Source organism: Sebastes umbrosus, chromosome 18 (assembly GCF_015220745.1).
Source record: "Sebastes umbrosus isolate fSebUmb1 chromosome 18, fSebUmb1.pri, whole genome shotgun sequence".
Classification (NCBI taxonomy): domain Eukaryota; kingdom Metazoa; phylum Chordata; class Actinopteri; order Perciformes; family Sebastidae; genus Sebastes; species Sebastes umbrosus.
This window is the reverse complement of record NC_051286.1, coordinates 22,768,609-22,783,743: the sequence shown is the minus strand read 5'-3', so window position 1 is coordinate 22,783,743 and position 15,135 is coordinate 22,768,609. Positions and strand designations below refer to the sequence as shown.

The following is a 15,135-nucleotide window of genomic DNA, read 5'->3' as shown; positions in this document are numbered from 1 at the left end:
TTTTCATCTCTGCTTAAGTGAAAGTGATTTGGCTCTGGGTGCTTTTCTTTGCTGTTTGCTCTCGATTTAGTTCTTGAGCAGATCTTTCAAGAGTGATTAGTCAGCAACATATCTATTAATAGCTTCTTGAGTGGTGTGATATTGAGATATGTTTTACTCAAGCTTTCACCCTGTAGTCCTGCTTTAATTTTCTGATGTCAAAGACATAAGCCTCAATGCATTTTCAACTGCAGATGTTGGCTGCTCTGATAATGACTTTTCTCAGTACGTAATCCAGCTGTCTTCAGTGGTTTTCCGTGCAGCTCGTGCTCCTCACTAATTGTTTCTTTTAAAAGGTAAATCTCTGCAGTGGTTTGGAGTATTGATTCATGTGGTTGAGGTCACCGGCTGGACTTTTCCATCGCTCGGAGATGAAGTAGCTCCGGTGTTAATTAGGCCAGTTGCAGATGTAGATGCGGGTTTTGTGCAGCGCAGCAAGTGCATTCTGGGTCGTGCAGACAGACGCTCGCTCGCTCTCACAGCCGGCCCCATTCATCAGTGTCAGCAGGATGGTCCGCAGCTCGACCTAACCTGGGTTACCAAAGTCACGTGACCGCACTAGACCTGGGTGTTGCTCAGGACATCACATGAAGGTCCCTCCTCAGGTCACACATTTAAATAAATCCAGGACAACATCTTGCACATGAATTCCTCTTCGGAGCTGAGCTGTCTTTCTTTGCTCAGCAATTGATGCTGTGTTGTCTTTGTTCAGTCTCCGTGATCGAAGCACAGAGGAGGGAGACGGTATTGATTTCTATCTGGAGCGAAAAGCACTTGATCCATTTATAGATGGACCTGAGCATAATAACTCCGGCCGTATAGCCTGAGATGACTGTGTCCTCTATATGAGGTTTTACCTTGAACTTTCTTGAACATTGTCACATCTTGCATACAGCGAGTGTGAGGCAATAGATTTTTTTACGATGTGTATTTCATGAGAAGACCTACTGTATGTTTTGGATTTAATTGCACATGAAAATAATTCTCTCATTATGCCTCCACATTCCTCCGTGTGTAATCTGGTGACCATCAGCAGTATAAGTCTCTGACGTGGCTGTCTCGCATATATTATCTCAGGATCAATATCAGCAACCCAGTGGCCTTTCTGAAGGGCTGTTTACCTTATCAGCTAGTGTGAGGAGAATGAGGAGCCTCTGCCATGAATGTTAGTGAACTCTCTGTGGTCGGAGTGGAAAGCCCCAAAAAAAGAAAAACTGCCTGGCTTCAATCTTGTTTGACGATCTCAAACAGAGGAAATTACTTCGGGGATGACGTTTGTTTTAATGCAAAACAACTAAGATCGTATGTCCCTTATCTAAATGAGCATGACCATATTCATTATTCTTTCTTCAAGGTGTGAAGGAACTTGTTGGAGGCTGAGGTTTGTTAAAACACGTGCACAAATCTCACTCCGCTGGTTAGTTCTCTTTTTATTTTATGTTTCAAGCCACTTGAGATTTTTTGAATTCATTTCTCAGCTACTTCCTAAGTTACAGTTTGCTTGTTGCAACGCAGAGACGCATCATCCTTCCTTCCTCTACGAGAATGGCTTCTCCTTTAGAAAATCATTTATTTGTGATTTTTAACTGTGTCGGCTGAACGCTGCCGATTTTGCAGAATTGATACTGTTCTCTAAGTGCGACAGAGCGTGAGCGGCGTGCTTTTTGTCTGCGATACCATCAGTTGCAGATAAAAAAACCCACATTGAGTAATAAGAAAGTGTGATTTTTTTCAGGAACTAACAAAACAGCCTTGTTTTTAGTCTTGATGACAGTGCACATTTATTGGTATTCAATGAGTTTTGCAACTGTGTCATAAGCCTCGGAGGTCAGAGAGTCAACCCGTAGACGACCACGTAATCCTACTGAAGTTACAACATAACAAACATCATTTATAATGTGAAAACCTTAGATCAGAATTGAAGTTTTTACACAACCAATTCTGGATAATTTAATTTATTAGAAGTAAAACAACCACATTTTAACATTTAAAAGAGTCTTAAACAATAAGTGTGAAGTAAAGGAATGAAAGAAACAGAGAGAGGGAGGGAGGGGGTGTAATAGCAGAATAGCTGGGGAGACATTTGATAAAAGTTAGGAGCTCCATCCTCATTAACATTCTCCATTACGGCCCAGGTAGACCAATCCCAGTTTAATCAATCCCTCTGCCTGATATCCCCATTGATGCTTGTAATGAACCATTAACACATTTCTGATGATCTCTGCACTTCGTCCTGCAGCGAAGCACCATTCTGGGTATGATTAGCATCACCTATTGATAGATATTAAAGGAGACCACGGTGCATTAAATGTATTATGTACTGTATATCTAGATATGCACACAGATGTTTCAAGACTCTGGCACCATCTTAAACATGAACTGACATGTTGTTTCAACTTTGTAAACTCTCAAAATCTCATGGATTTCAAATGTAGTGTTATCTGCATTCACCAGTCAGGCAGGGTTAAAGAAAAGATGGTTGCATTGTGGGAAATGTAGTGTTTTTTTTAGGAACTTGACTTACAAAACTGGAACGCAATTGACTCCACTGAACAATTTGGTACCGCCAAGTTTGACAATAGCATCCCGCTCCACCTCCAACGCTGCTTGGGATACATCTTTATCGCCATGTGTGGTATCAAGTGTGTTAAGGTGGAAAAATCACATGTATACCACGCTTCCTTATCAATAAATAACATTTACTTGCCACTGTATTATACTGCGCAGTGTATTGTTTTATCGCGCTTAGCGTTAAAGAATAAAGTAGCCTACTGAGCGTATATTTAATACATTGTATCACGTCCATTGTGTCACATCCATGCCACACGACCTCCACCAATAACACCAAGGTAAATATTACGACCTTAATATTTCAATATAACTGTAACTTATAAAGTTAGGTAATGTAACATGCGGTCGTATCCTGATTATCGTCTCTGGCGTACAAAATTTCAGACGTCACTTCTTTCTCCAAACTCGGGACCAGAAAGGGTCCGACGCAGGAGGTGGGCCCGAGCCTGGAGCTCCACAGATGGACCCTTCTCCAATTTGAGACATAAATCCGACGCCATACTTCTGCTTTCTTTCATCCGTTAGTGGCTTTCCAGGCTATAGTGCGAGGCCTTTTTCCCTTATCTCTTGCTATCTTTTGCGCTTCCCATTGGCCACTGCATATCTGCTGTACTGACAAATTCCATAGCAATATGGAAATATCTTGGACCAGAGTATTAAAAACTCAGTCAGACAGACAGACTGATGGCAGAACATAGGCTGGTATCACTCAGACCAACACTGTCACAAAAACTAAGGAGGAACTGAAACCCCTTCCAAAAATATCATCTGCATGTTACATTCAAAGACCGTACATTACAGTCGGAACTTTGTGGTTGAAAAGTGCTGCCATAAAGCAGACCTGTAAGTGATTTTCATTTCAACTTTACATGGTAATATACACTCCAGATTAAGGCTTACATTCTCCTACCCATCATCATCATCACCATGCATGTTAACATTTGCCGCCTTGTACTGCTCCAAGGGCGTTTGTTTCCGTGGCCTAATTTGATAATTCCAATTAAAACCATGTTCATCCTCAGTGTAATTACAGTCACCTGGCAGGAGTCTTCCTCCCCCCTAATTGTGCACAGTGACACAGTGCTCATGTTGGTCTCCCTCCGACTGTACTCTGGCTCAGAGGATAATGTCATTAGACTGTATAGCAGCAGCGGTTGAGACTAACTTTGTTTATTCCGAGGAGCCACGGGGTGCGTTTGTGTTTTGACTAAATCATCCCAATAACTCAAGGGACGTTAAAATTACTGTCCCGCGGTAAGCTGTGCTTTAGACCTCCCGTCTGTGATTTTCATTATTTGCAGCAACTCATCACTTGCAGCTGGTGTTTATGAACATGCCTCTGGGCCTCGTTCTGCTCCGTGCTGATTCATTGTCCCCCTGTTTGAGGCACTAATCTGTCAGGAAATGATGGAAAACATTACCAATATGTTAATATATCAACGGGTGAAAATAATATCTGCGTTGACTTCTTAAACTTCCATCCAGCTGGAGCCGATCCCAGCTGACAGTGGGCAAAGGCGGGGTACACCCTGGACAGGTCACCAGACTATCACAGGGCTGACACATAGAGACAGACAACCATTCACACTCACATTTACACTTACGCTGTCAACAATGAGTCTAACCTGCATGTCTTTGGACTGTGGGAGGAAACCTGAGAACCCGGAGAAAACCCACGCTAACACGAGAAGAGGAGAACACGCAAACTCTGACTCACTTGTTGGGAGGCGGCGGTGCTGACCACTGCACCACCGTGCCGCCGATTTCTTAGACCTAATTGTAAGATATGGATCAGCTTTTACTTTTTTATTAAAGGATAGTACTTATTATTAAATATTGGTTATTATTTTTGTCTTGACCATTGTTTCGATTGGTAATAATGACGTTATAGTCACCGAGTTAATCGCTGAGATCACAAGGACACACACCAGAAATTCCAATCAAACCAAACGTATTTGGAAAGCAGAAAAAGGTGTAAAGTAGTCCGACATCCTGGTAGATGATGATGATGATAAGTGAGATTTTCTGTAGACAACTGAGCAAGACACCAACTCTGATCTTATTATCATAAGTACATTATGCTTGAGTAAGTGTCGGTAACGGTCATATACAGTATCTACAGTCTCCATCTCTTCCATGCTTTGATGTTCAAGGGCTGTTCTTGAAAACATCTTGAAACTGCTTTTAGAGAGTCAGTAGAAGAGAGTGATTCATATATAGAGTGGATCCAGTGGTTATGTCTTCTGCGGCTTGAATGCAGTCAACTTTTGATTCTCATTCAGCATACTAAACTGGCAACCCCATGCTAAGAGGAGCCAATCTAACATTTTTTTCTGGCAACCCCAGTCGCCAGGATAATATGTTGGCATTCTGCAAACCATGGATACGTTGGATCTTGATGTTTCTGAACCAAAGATATTTTTCATATCAACAATCCGACATCCTTCTTTAGTGTTTTTTAACCCGCTCGTGGTGCTTTTTGCCATTTCCAAACTGCATTCTCAATTCCGTTTAGGTTTAAAGGCAACAAAGGTACTTGGTTATGTTTAATAAAAGTTCATGTTATGGGTTAAAATAAGCACGCTACTTTTGGTTTCACATGGGACACAAAGGACCAGGCTGATGATGAGACATGCACATGAAAACGCAGATGTGCTTAATACCTCTCAGCTTGAAGCACAGAGAAAGTCAGAAGCCTTCATACTGAATCTATCCGTATTGTTTTTTTAATTCAAGTGGAAATAAACAATGTGAAAAGAACTTAGATTGCTGTTTTTGCTCTTCATTGTACTGCAGATGTACACAGAAGAATGTCTCAAAGGAATGCGTTGAAGATACGTAAGCTTCCTGAATGATGATGTTAGTTTATGATAGGAGTAATCATGACTCTGCCACTGGGGTGAAGTTAAGTCTGTCAGCGTCCGCCCTCGCTCCTTTATATATTTGATTCCGTCATGACCTCTTCCTTCCACCACACACCCTGCACATTATTCTGCTGAGGCCCAGAGAGAGAGAGAGAGAGAGAGAGAGAGAGAGGACACACATCACAGAGCACATTATGACACACTGTCACACATTACCACCCCTCCTACTTAAAGTCCCCCAAACTAAGGCTGCGTCATACGATACAGTCAGGCCAACGCTGACTCAAACATCCTGCTGTTTGCCCTGCTAGCTCACTGATGGCTGTGTAAATGGGCTTTTTCCACTGCTAGTGTTTACTTGGTCCAGTCTTTCTTCTAATGTACTGATGCATGAAAATAAAGATTAACTGACTAATTCTAGGGGGAGAAACTTATCTGACCTACCCCCAAAGGTATCTCAGCTGTGTTTCCATGGTAATAATGACACCGGTGATATGCTAATAACCGACAAAAAAGAGGAAAATGTGTTGCAGATTCAATAATGAGACAGTAAGCCTGTAGAAATATTTTAAATTCTGAAATTTGTATCTGCTAAATTCTTCCAAAATGCACAAGTTCAAATGTGATGATTTGCTGTTTCAATTCAGTTTATAAATTGAATATCTCTGAGTTTTGGTGGGGAAAGAAACAAGCAGTTTGAAGGTGTCATGTTGGCGATGGGAAATTGAGATAGGAATTTTTCACAGGTTTTTTTTCACAGTTAATTGCAGCCCTGCTCATTTTGCCATGTTTTGCAGTTTGACAAGAACATTTTAATTTACCCAGAATGCATTTAAAGGAACTACTTAAAGGAATAGTTCAACCCATCCCACAATTTTGGGAAATAGGCGTATGTGCTTTGTTTCCATGGAACCCAGTCGTCAGAAAAAAAATGTAGGCATTTGGAGGTTTCTGCAAAACACGGACACGTTGAATGGCGACGTTTCTGAACCAAAAATACAATTAATATCAGTATTACGCTTGCAGAAATGCACAATGCCATGTGGTTAACGTTGTGAAAAGATTGGTTAGGTTTAGGCAACAAATTGGCAACAGTCAAATAACTATTTAAACTTAAACTACGTCACCTGCTCTGACTGAATGCAAAAACGTCGACAGTCAACGTATCCCTGGTTTGCAGGAACCTCCAATGCAAACATTTTTTCCTGCCAACTGGGTTGTTCTGAGAGTGAGGTGCTAATTTAGGCTAGCCACATCCTGTTTCCAGATCTGCACTCAACAACTGATAGTGATTCTCTCATCTCTGAAAGTAGCAATAAGTTTAGATTATTACGAATTTCAGATTTGGACAGTGTTGTGCCGGCAGTAGATATAGAATAGTTGGAACAGATCTAACACCTGACTGTTTAATACATTTTAGCGATGGTAAAAATCTATCTAGCTCCAGAAACGCAACAGTTCTGCTGTGAGAACATTACTTTCGTTAAACTAAAGAAACTAAATACAAAGAAGCATTTCCAGTACAGTGTTAGTGAGCAATCAGTCTGACCAAGGACAACAGTTAGGCAACAGCAGGTGTATAGTGTGACAGTGACAGGTGAACACATGAAAGCATTGTTTGGTACAGGATGTTATACATTCAACTCCCTCTACACCTTCTGTATACAGTACGTGTGTGGGAAGCTATAAGCGGTACACCGTTGCTCCACAAACATAATTGCTGTTGTGGGTAAATGCAGAGCTAACGTGTCTCCAGCCACATTAGTCTTCATCAGCCTCCCTCAGATCAGCAGGCTCGCTCCAGGAGCAGCCAGCGGTAAACCCCTGAAGTCAGCTCTGACCGCTGCAGGAGCGTACTCATCATCATCAGCACCACGCTGTGCTTTTGATCTACACAGGAATGTAGGCAACTCACCGAGAAGGATGGCGGCATCGGTATTAGTGTGGCAGAAAAAGGCTGCCGTCAACAACTGACCTAGGAAGTACAAAAAAAAAACAAAAAAAAAATCTTTTGCATCCATCAGCACTTCTAATCAGAATTCTGCCACAACCTGCTATTTAGTGGTGTGTTTGTCTGGGTATGTGTCTTTTCTGTATGAGTGCATGTATGTATGAATATGCTTGCACTGTATGTGTGTGTCTACTTGTACATCTATCTTTGCGAGGACCAATTTGAGACCTTTAGAGAGAGGACATTTTTGGAAAGTGAGGACATTTTGGCTTGTCCTCACTTCTACAAAAGGCCTGTTTGAGGGTTCAGACTTGGTTTGGGTAAGGGGCCAGGGGAATGCATTATGTCAACGAGCGTCCTCACAAAGATAGAAGGACAAGGATGTGTGTGTGTGTGTCTTGTGTTTGTGTCATCCTTGCATTTTCCTCCCCACTGCAACAAACCATCTAAAGTCCAAGTGAAGCGAATGTGCATTCCAGGGTGGAAATAGCATGTTTGGATTGCTCTGAACCTCACAACCGCATCTGGAAACATTATTCTTGGAAGACAGGTCATTATCATAGGAAGCCAACTGAGAAATGTTTGGTGGAAATAAGCAAAGTATACAACAGCTCGTACCAGCCAGAACCCACAGGAAAGTCTGGACTGACATAGTTGTTCCACAGCAGCCCCCACACCAGACTGTCTGTTGTAGCAGTCAAATCATTACTACAACTCTGTCACAGGTAAACAACTGAATCCACACATGGCCTGATAGTAAAAGACTTTAATGCAATCAATGGCTCAGTTGTAGTCCTCGCAAAGCCAGCCCGCAATTTTCACTTCCGTCATTGTGGACTAGTCTCAGTAGTCAGTGTCATATGTAATTTCTAGGCTTAGTACTCATTTGCTTGTGTCATATTATAGGAGGCTGTACAGCAGATAGTATATGATTGACAAGTGGAAAAAAGCACATTGATTAGTCTTTTCAAAGATGCCGATTGTTCTGTAAATGCTCTCAACTCAAAGTCAGTTTCTACATAAACCTGAGGTCAGAACTAGGTCATGCAGCCACTGCGTCATCTGCATATTGCATCTGCAGTGCCTGGCCTATATACTGTAGATAGATATCATGACATTTGAGAGTTTTGAAAGGAGACAAGTTACATCATCAACTAAAACATTTCACACTATAGTTGGAGCTTGGATCAGTCTGGCTTCCAGCTCGATTGATTGTTAAGTGGATGTTGTCCAGATGTTTTCCAGACTCTCACTGCAAAAACTGTTTTTTTAGGCTAGACTCAGCTGATTCAAGCCCTAAATTTCCTCAAGTAGAATGAATCAGCACAATCTGTAAGGGACCGCCAGTTAGATCATGAACGAACTAAGACCTAATATTTTGCACACAAAAAATCATGTATTTTAGGGATGTGGTAAGAGATGATTCTAACCAAGAAACCATGCATTTACATGCAGCCTTATTATTCTACATTTAAACCTTACACAGTCGTGTAAATGCTCCTTCCAGTTACTTTATATTCTATATCTCAGACTCACCTTATTACATTACATTTAAGTTACATTTATTTGACAGTATTCACTGTTATGTACAACTTCTCTATATCCAGATGAAACCGCTGCTTCAGGACAAAAGAGCAGCACTTATGCAATGACAGTGCCAAACTCTTTGTGTTTGTGTGTAGAGACATGGTTGCTAGATGTGGTGCATGGAAACAAACAGAACACCTTCGACATAATTTCATATGTGAGACAGCCAGCCAGTGATCAGAGTCTCAGCTGATAGAGCACTCCCATTTACACACTGAGGGACTCCTATTTTCTCAAGCTAGTTCTATTTGCAAGGTGAATATGCCTGTCAATCTCCATTTTCACACTTGTAGTAGCGACACTTGCACCATTCCACACACCACCTTTCCTGAGGCCTTGAATGTGTGTGTTGTGTGTGTGGGGTAACCAGATCCACTGGCCCTGAGAATCCTGGATGACGGAAAAGTCATCCCACAGACTCAGAGAATGGATTCTGTTATGGCAGGTGATGGCATTCATGACGGGATGTTTATTTACCTCACGGATGTAGCTGTGCTTCCACATTCATAGAATGTATTTTCCCTTTATTTGCACAAAAATATGTGTTAAAGCAACGTGATCTCATCCCTACTTGTCAGGTAGCCTATTGCGTAGTATCTGGAACGCAGAAGGTGGTTAACACTGTGAAACGGTCAAAGTTAACGTTGTAACACATTGTTAATCCGGCAACTCGGCACCTTCCCGCAGGGTCGTGTACTTTGAACTGTTGTGTTTATTTCTGCTTTGGAATGTAACCGCTGTGAATTAACTCTGATTATCTCTGATTAACTGCTTTGTTCTTGCTAACGCCGCTCCCTCTCTTCATTCACTCTATAGCTTGCTCTCACTCGTTGTATACCTTTAAAAAAACACATCAGGTCATAAAAAATCCCATTCCATAAGTACTTCCATACAAGGAGCCCCTATGACCCATAAGCTGTCAATCAAATACAGCAAGTAAGACGACATGTAATCATAATAAGGAAAATTTAATCAGAACAAATTCCTGTGTGTAATCACATTTTCCAGTCCTCTACATTTGTCTAATAGCTCGCTAGCCAACTAAAAAAACACAGATGGGAACTTTTCTGAGGAAATGTAATTTGGAGCACTGTGTAAAACTAGGACAAAAGGACAAAGTCGCTTTGTGTCAAGGATGTTGACAGAAAAAGGGATTTTATTCAATGAAATAGCACACATTATTCTACTCTTATTGAGCGTCCTGGAGTTCGAATCCTCACACAATCCCACCACGTTGCAGAACAGCAAACATAGTAACATGCGTTCAATCTGTGCGGTTGTTGTGTCAGCAGATGAGTAGAGAGTAGTAGAGCTCATTTCAAACTTGTGACCACAAGCCCACATGTAGCAGAGGGGGCATCTTGGCACTGAGCATGGTCTAATATAAAGGCTCTTTGATGGAGTTATGTGTCTGTGTGTGTGTCTGGTGGGTTCTCTTGAGGGAAGATAGCTCTGCGTCTGTCATGGCAGGGTGAGCAGAACGGAACGTTTGGCAGGAAAAATCAGGGGCACGTGCTGTTATGTTCCCAGAGAGCTGAACTTCTTTAGGTGTTTTGATGGAAGTGTGGAGTTACGCTGACGTACCGTGACTCCAGCCAGACAACGAAGCTGAGCCAGAGTAGAGCAGAACACTTTTTTTATTTGATTATATTCATTAAATACAGAGGGTAGATGCTCAGAGACAACAGTGTCCCTCCTGTGTTCGAACCCGGTCTCACTCCCAACTCGTCAAATGCAGCCGGTTAGACTGTTGTCAGGCTATTAAATAGGCGTAATCAGTCGCTATAAGCCCCATAGATGTTTGTCAATTGGGGCCTACTACATCTACCAGTAGATTTTATCATCTATTCACAGAAAGAAAGTATAACAGAACACAAAAGCCACATCTAGCGACCGTATTAATTGTGACAGGAGCAGAAGCGGAAGTCAGACGCTGTAGTATAGATAGTGTGAAATTTGTGTTTGTAGTTATTTTATCCCAAAACACAATGTTTTTCCCTAAACTTAACCAAGTGTTTCTTTTCCTAAACCTAAAGACCCATGAGTCCCACGAGTCCCATGAGTCCCGTGAGTCGCTTGTCAGTCAAGTTAACGTCAACCCTAACTAAGTGGTTTTTAAGTTTTGGAAATACATTTTGGCAATATGTATATACGTTTTTCTTTAATATTTCAGTTGGAGCATTAATCTTAAATAAATTTGTGTTAAATTGAAATGTTTACAAACAAACTGAGACACAGCAGCATTATGGGATACAGATAGCTGGTTGATCCGGAGATTGCGCCTTTGTTGTCGGCTCGACTTGATAAAGTTCGCCCATAGTAAAACTGTTGTTTTTGTTTTGAAGCTGCAGATATATTCAGTCTTCTGTGCCCATATTATTCATTATTTCTGTAATTGTTTCCACTCTCAAAGCTACAAAACAACCTCTGTGCTGTCATTTGGGTTCATGTCCTGGGATGAAGCTGCTCCCTGTATTTACATGTGTGTCTAAGCTTCTCAGCATACCTTTACAGTGAGTCCTTTTGAGATTACAAACACATGTGAAGCTCTAGAGCAGGAAGTACAGAGACAGTACTTTACGCTGGACTCTCATTGTCTACCTTTAATTTAGATTAAAGTTATTCTGTGTGTTTTTATTTGTTAATGTGGGGAAGTGTGTGAGTGGAAATGTGTGGACTCTTGTGATTCATGTATCTTGTGTAAGCAGGAGCATGCACAGCAACATTTTTTGCTGGCTTTTAAATGTTAAAGGGGGTAGTGAGCATGTGCAGAGAGCAGCAGTCATTCAGGGCTTGTATGTGTTGAATCATGGAGGCCGGCTGCAGCAGACTGCCGGGGCTGATGTCAGCCCTGCGGTATGCGCTAGCTGGGCTCGGCTGTAAGCTGACCCCCCCCCTCTGTTGTGCTTCTATTTCCAGGGCGTGAGCGGAATGTCCGTGGATGAGAAGCCTGAAGCCCCCATGTATGTGTATGAGTCGACAGTTCATTGTACCAATATCCTCCTCTGCCTCAACGACCAGCGGAAGCAGGATATCCTGTGCGATGTGACTGTCCTGGTGGAGGGCAAGGAGTTCCGCGGGCACCGGTCCGTGCTGGCCGCCTGTAGCGAGTATTTCCTCCAGGCGCTGGTGGGCCAGGCGGAGAATGGCTTGGTCCTCAGCCTCCCGGAAGAGGTACGTCCATCAAACACGCTGTTCCCCTGACAGTTTTCTCTTGCAGGGGTGGAAGTGCTATTGACTTTTAGACAAAGCAACTCTAAAACTCCCCACTGACACCAGTACAAAAGCAATACTAACCAGGCTCTCTGCGCCTTCCGCCTGCAGCCATTGCCACACACGGTGATGTGTGACCACTGAACCAAAGCCCTCTATCCACCCTCCACCTCTAGAAAAAAAACACAGCTCACAATGCAACTGACAGCCATGAACAAAGCCTTACGTAAATTACAGTACCGTGGACTGTGTCCCACTATATATTTTATCAGCAATCAGATGTCTAGAATACTATAACTGATGGGTTGTTTTGGTTGCATATAGTTCAAAAAGACATCCATGGAAGTATGACAAGCACTTGTAAATTATATTTACATTTATTCATTTGGCAGATGCTTTTGTCCAAAGCAACATTACCAGCTGTCTTTTAAAGTACATCACAGTCACATGAGTCAACAAGGTCTCAGCCACAGCTCAATCTGACTGTGCACCTATTTATAATGTTATCAGCCGATTGAATATGCGTTGTCAGTGCTTATCACTACCGTTCTGATGCTTCAGACGGGCTAAACTGCACTTAGCATGTGATTAAAATTGTGAATTAGACAAAACAGCTTTAGTTTAAGGCCACAAAACTACTTGGTTAGGGTTAGGAAAAGATCGTGGTTTGAGTTTAAATCAATACTACGTAAATTACGTAAGAAAACTACGGTAAAATAAGCCGTCGACTTTTGGTTTCACGCGGGACACGGCGGTCTTCTCGGTGAAAGTGCTGTTTGTTTGATCCATCCATCGCCCCCCGACCGCCACTCCAACCGGACTTTGTTGCCCTTATCGTCACCTAACGTCCTCCTTTGCTCCCGTCGTAATTACTACAACCACTAGAGGTCGGCGTCGTCTTCTCGTATTTGTATCAGTGATCAACCATGTGAATAGATGATAACCCTTATGTCGTATTGTATTGTTATGTTTTTACCTAATAACTTGCAAGGTAAACTCCTGTTCGGGTAGAGGTATTGAGTGCTTGATTTGTCCAATACGTAAGGTTACTTTTGAATTTAGAAACATTTTGCTTTTATAATAAATTCACTCATTTAGTTATAAATCTAAACTTATAAGTCATTATGTATTTATTTTTTATTTATTTAGGCCCTCTCAGGGGGCTTAGATGACCGTGTGGGTTTCCCACTGGCACCACACAATTTCCAAAAATCTCACTTTAACTCCATCTTCTCCATTTTTTTATATATATTATCACTTCCCAACTGTAACTTCACTGTTGACGTTTTGAGTATTTTAGAGTTATTTTTGGTTTCTATTTGCGGTGCCTTTTCTCTGTCATGAGAGAGGATAGCAGTAAAACAATGTTTTAATTCGATGTGCTGTTCGTTGGAGGATGAAAGTGAGAAAGTGCATTATTGAGCCCGTAAGGCTGTGATTGCCAATTAGCACCTGTCAGCTGTCGCCGCCGCCGCCGCCTTTCGTCGGTGGCAGGAGGTAGCGTTTCGTGGCGAGATTAACGCCACCTCGGGCTCGGCGCTCATCAGGTTTAGCAACACTCCTCACTCTTGCTCACCTCAGCTCTCACACTGTCACTTTCAACCGATCCCCTTCGGAGCCCTCCCACCGAACACATGATGAAAGTACCCTCGCTGACGTATTGATGTCACGCGCTCGCATCCGCGTACATACATGTGCTGCTGTGAAAAACTGGGGCACATCCCGCATGTGCTGTGTGGAGTTTGTGGCTCCTCGCTGGGGCCAGCGTGCATTAATAAAGTAACGCCTGTCAAATGACTTTGTCACTGCGCTCATTGGAAAAGAAGTCGGCGTCAGATTGTCGTCTTATGTAAAAATGAGCATCAGTGGCTTTTTTTCCCCCTCCTCCTTAACTCAAAGACAGACTGCAGGGAACGGCTCTTGGATGCTCAAAGCAGCATCTCTTTTCATTCACTCACTGCACGCATGAATAATGCATGAGCTGCTGTGTGTTTCAGGTGTGAGAGTGTGGAGTGTGGAAAGTCACGTCTTTCAATGACTGTCTCTTTAATGTGTCAGAGAGAGAGAGAGTTACTCCTGTTGAGGTTTTAACTAAGCCTTCTTCCCTTTGTCCATCCCTGTTCACATGGTTTTTTATCATTTTATCTAAATGGCAAAACAACATATAATGAATCTATTGGCTTTATTCTGTCACAATGGACACTTGAGGTAACTACATCATATTCAACAACACCCGCCGATGGAATCACACATCTTATATCATCATCATATCATATCATGTGTAGACATGCAAAATATAGTTATTTTTTCATTATCACTCGTATAATCTAAAATAGAGAATAGTGCATTTTCACAGGACCCAAAGTGATATCCTGACTTAAAATTATTAATCAATTGTAAATGTTGGGAATAGTTCATTATAAATGAAAAAGTAGTAATACCACAATTATAAAAAAAATCCTTAGTAACAAGTAAAAATATTAAATAAGTAAAGGTACACAAGCGTTCACAAAAAAAAATGCTTTAAGTTCCAAAAGTAAAAATACTCTTTCTGCAGAATGTCCCCTTCCAGGGTGTTATTTAATACAGTATGTGTTTATTATTACTGATGCATTCACATGTAAGCTGGTCAAGGTGAGCTCATGTTAATTACTGTATATTGTTTTATATGTCTATTACATGGAACTAGTAACTACAGTACAGTTGTGAAATAAATGGAAGTATAAAGTGGAAAGTCTAAGAGTTTAGAAACACAAGTTACTTCACTAATGGCTCTTTTTTGACCTTGTTCATCTATTTAAGGTGGAATTTCCCTTTTAAATAGCATTCTGTTTAGCAGGTGTTACATCTCTATCTGACTGTCTAGACAACTGTCAGTCGCATCATGGAGGAATGTCATTTCATTTATGT

General features: G+C 41.7%; 1 protein-coding gene across 4 annotated transcripts in view; it reads left to right on the top strand.

Annotated features, from left to right (window-relative positions):
* bach2b (BTB and CNC homology 1, basic leucine zipper transcription factor 2b) overlaps nt 1–15,135 on the top strand; it is a 97,164-nt gene that overhangs the window by 49,294 nt on the left and 32,735 nt on the right. For all 4 annotated transcript variants that reach the window (XM_037750485.1, XM_037750486.1, XM_037750484.1 and 1 more), the window contains one exon: nt 11,932–12,186. In XM_037750485.1, the coding sequence (XP_037606413.1) occupies nt 11,944–12,186 (243 nt within the window). In that variant the 5' untranslated portion in view covers nt 11,932–11,943. The remainder of the gene's footprint in view (nt 1–11,931; nt 12,187–15,135) is intronic.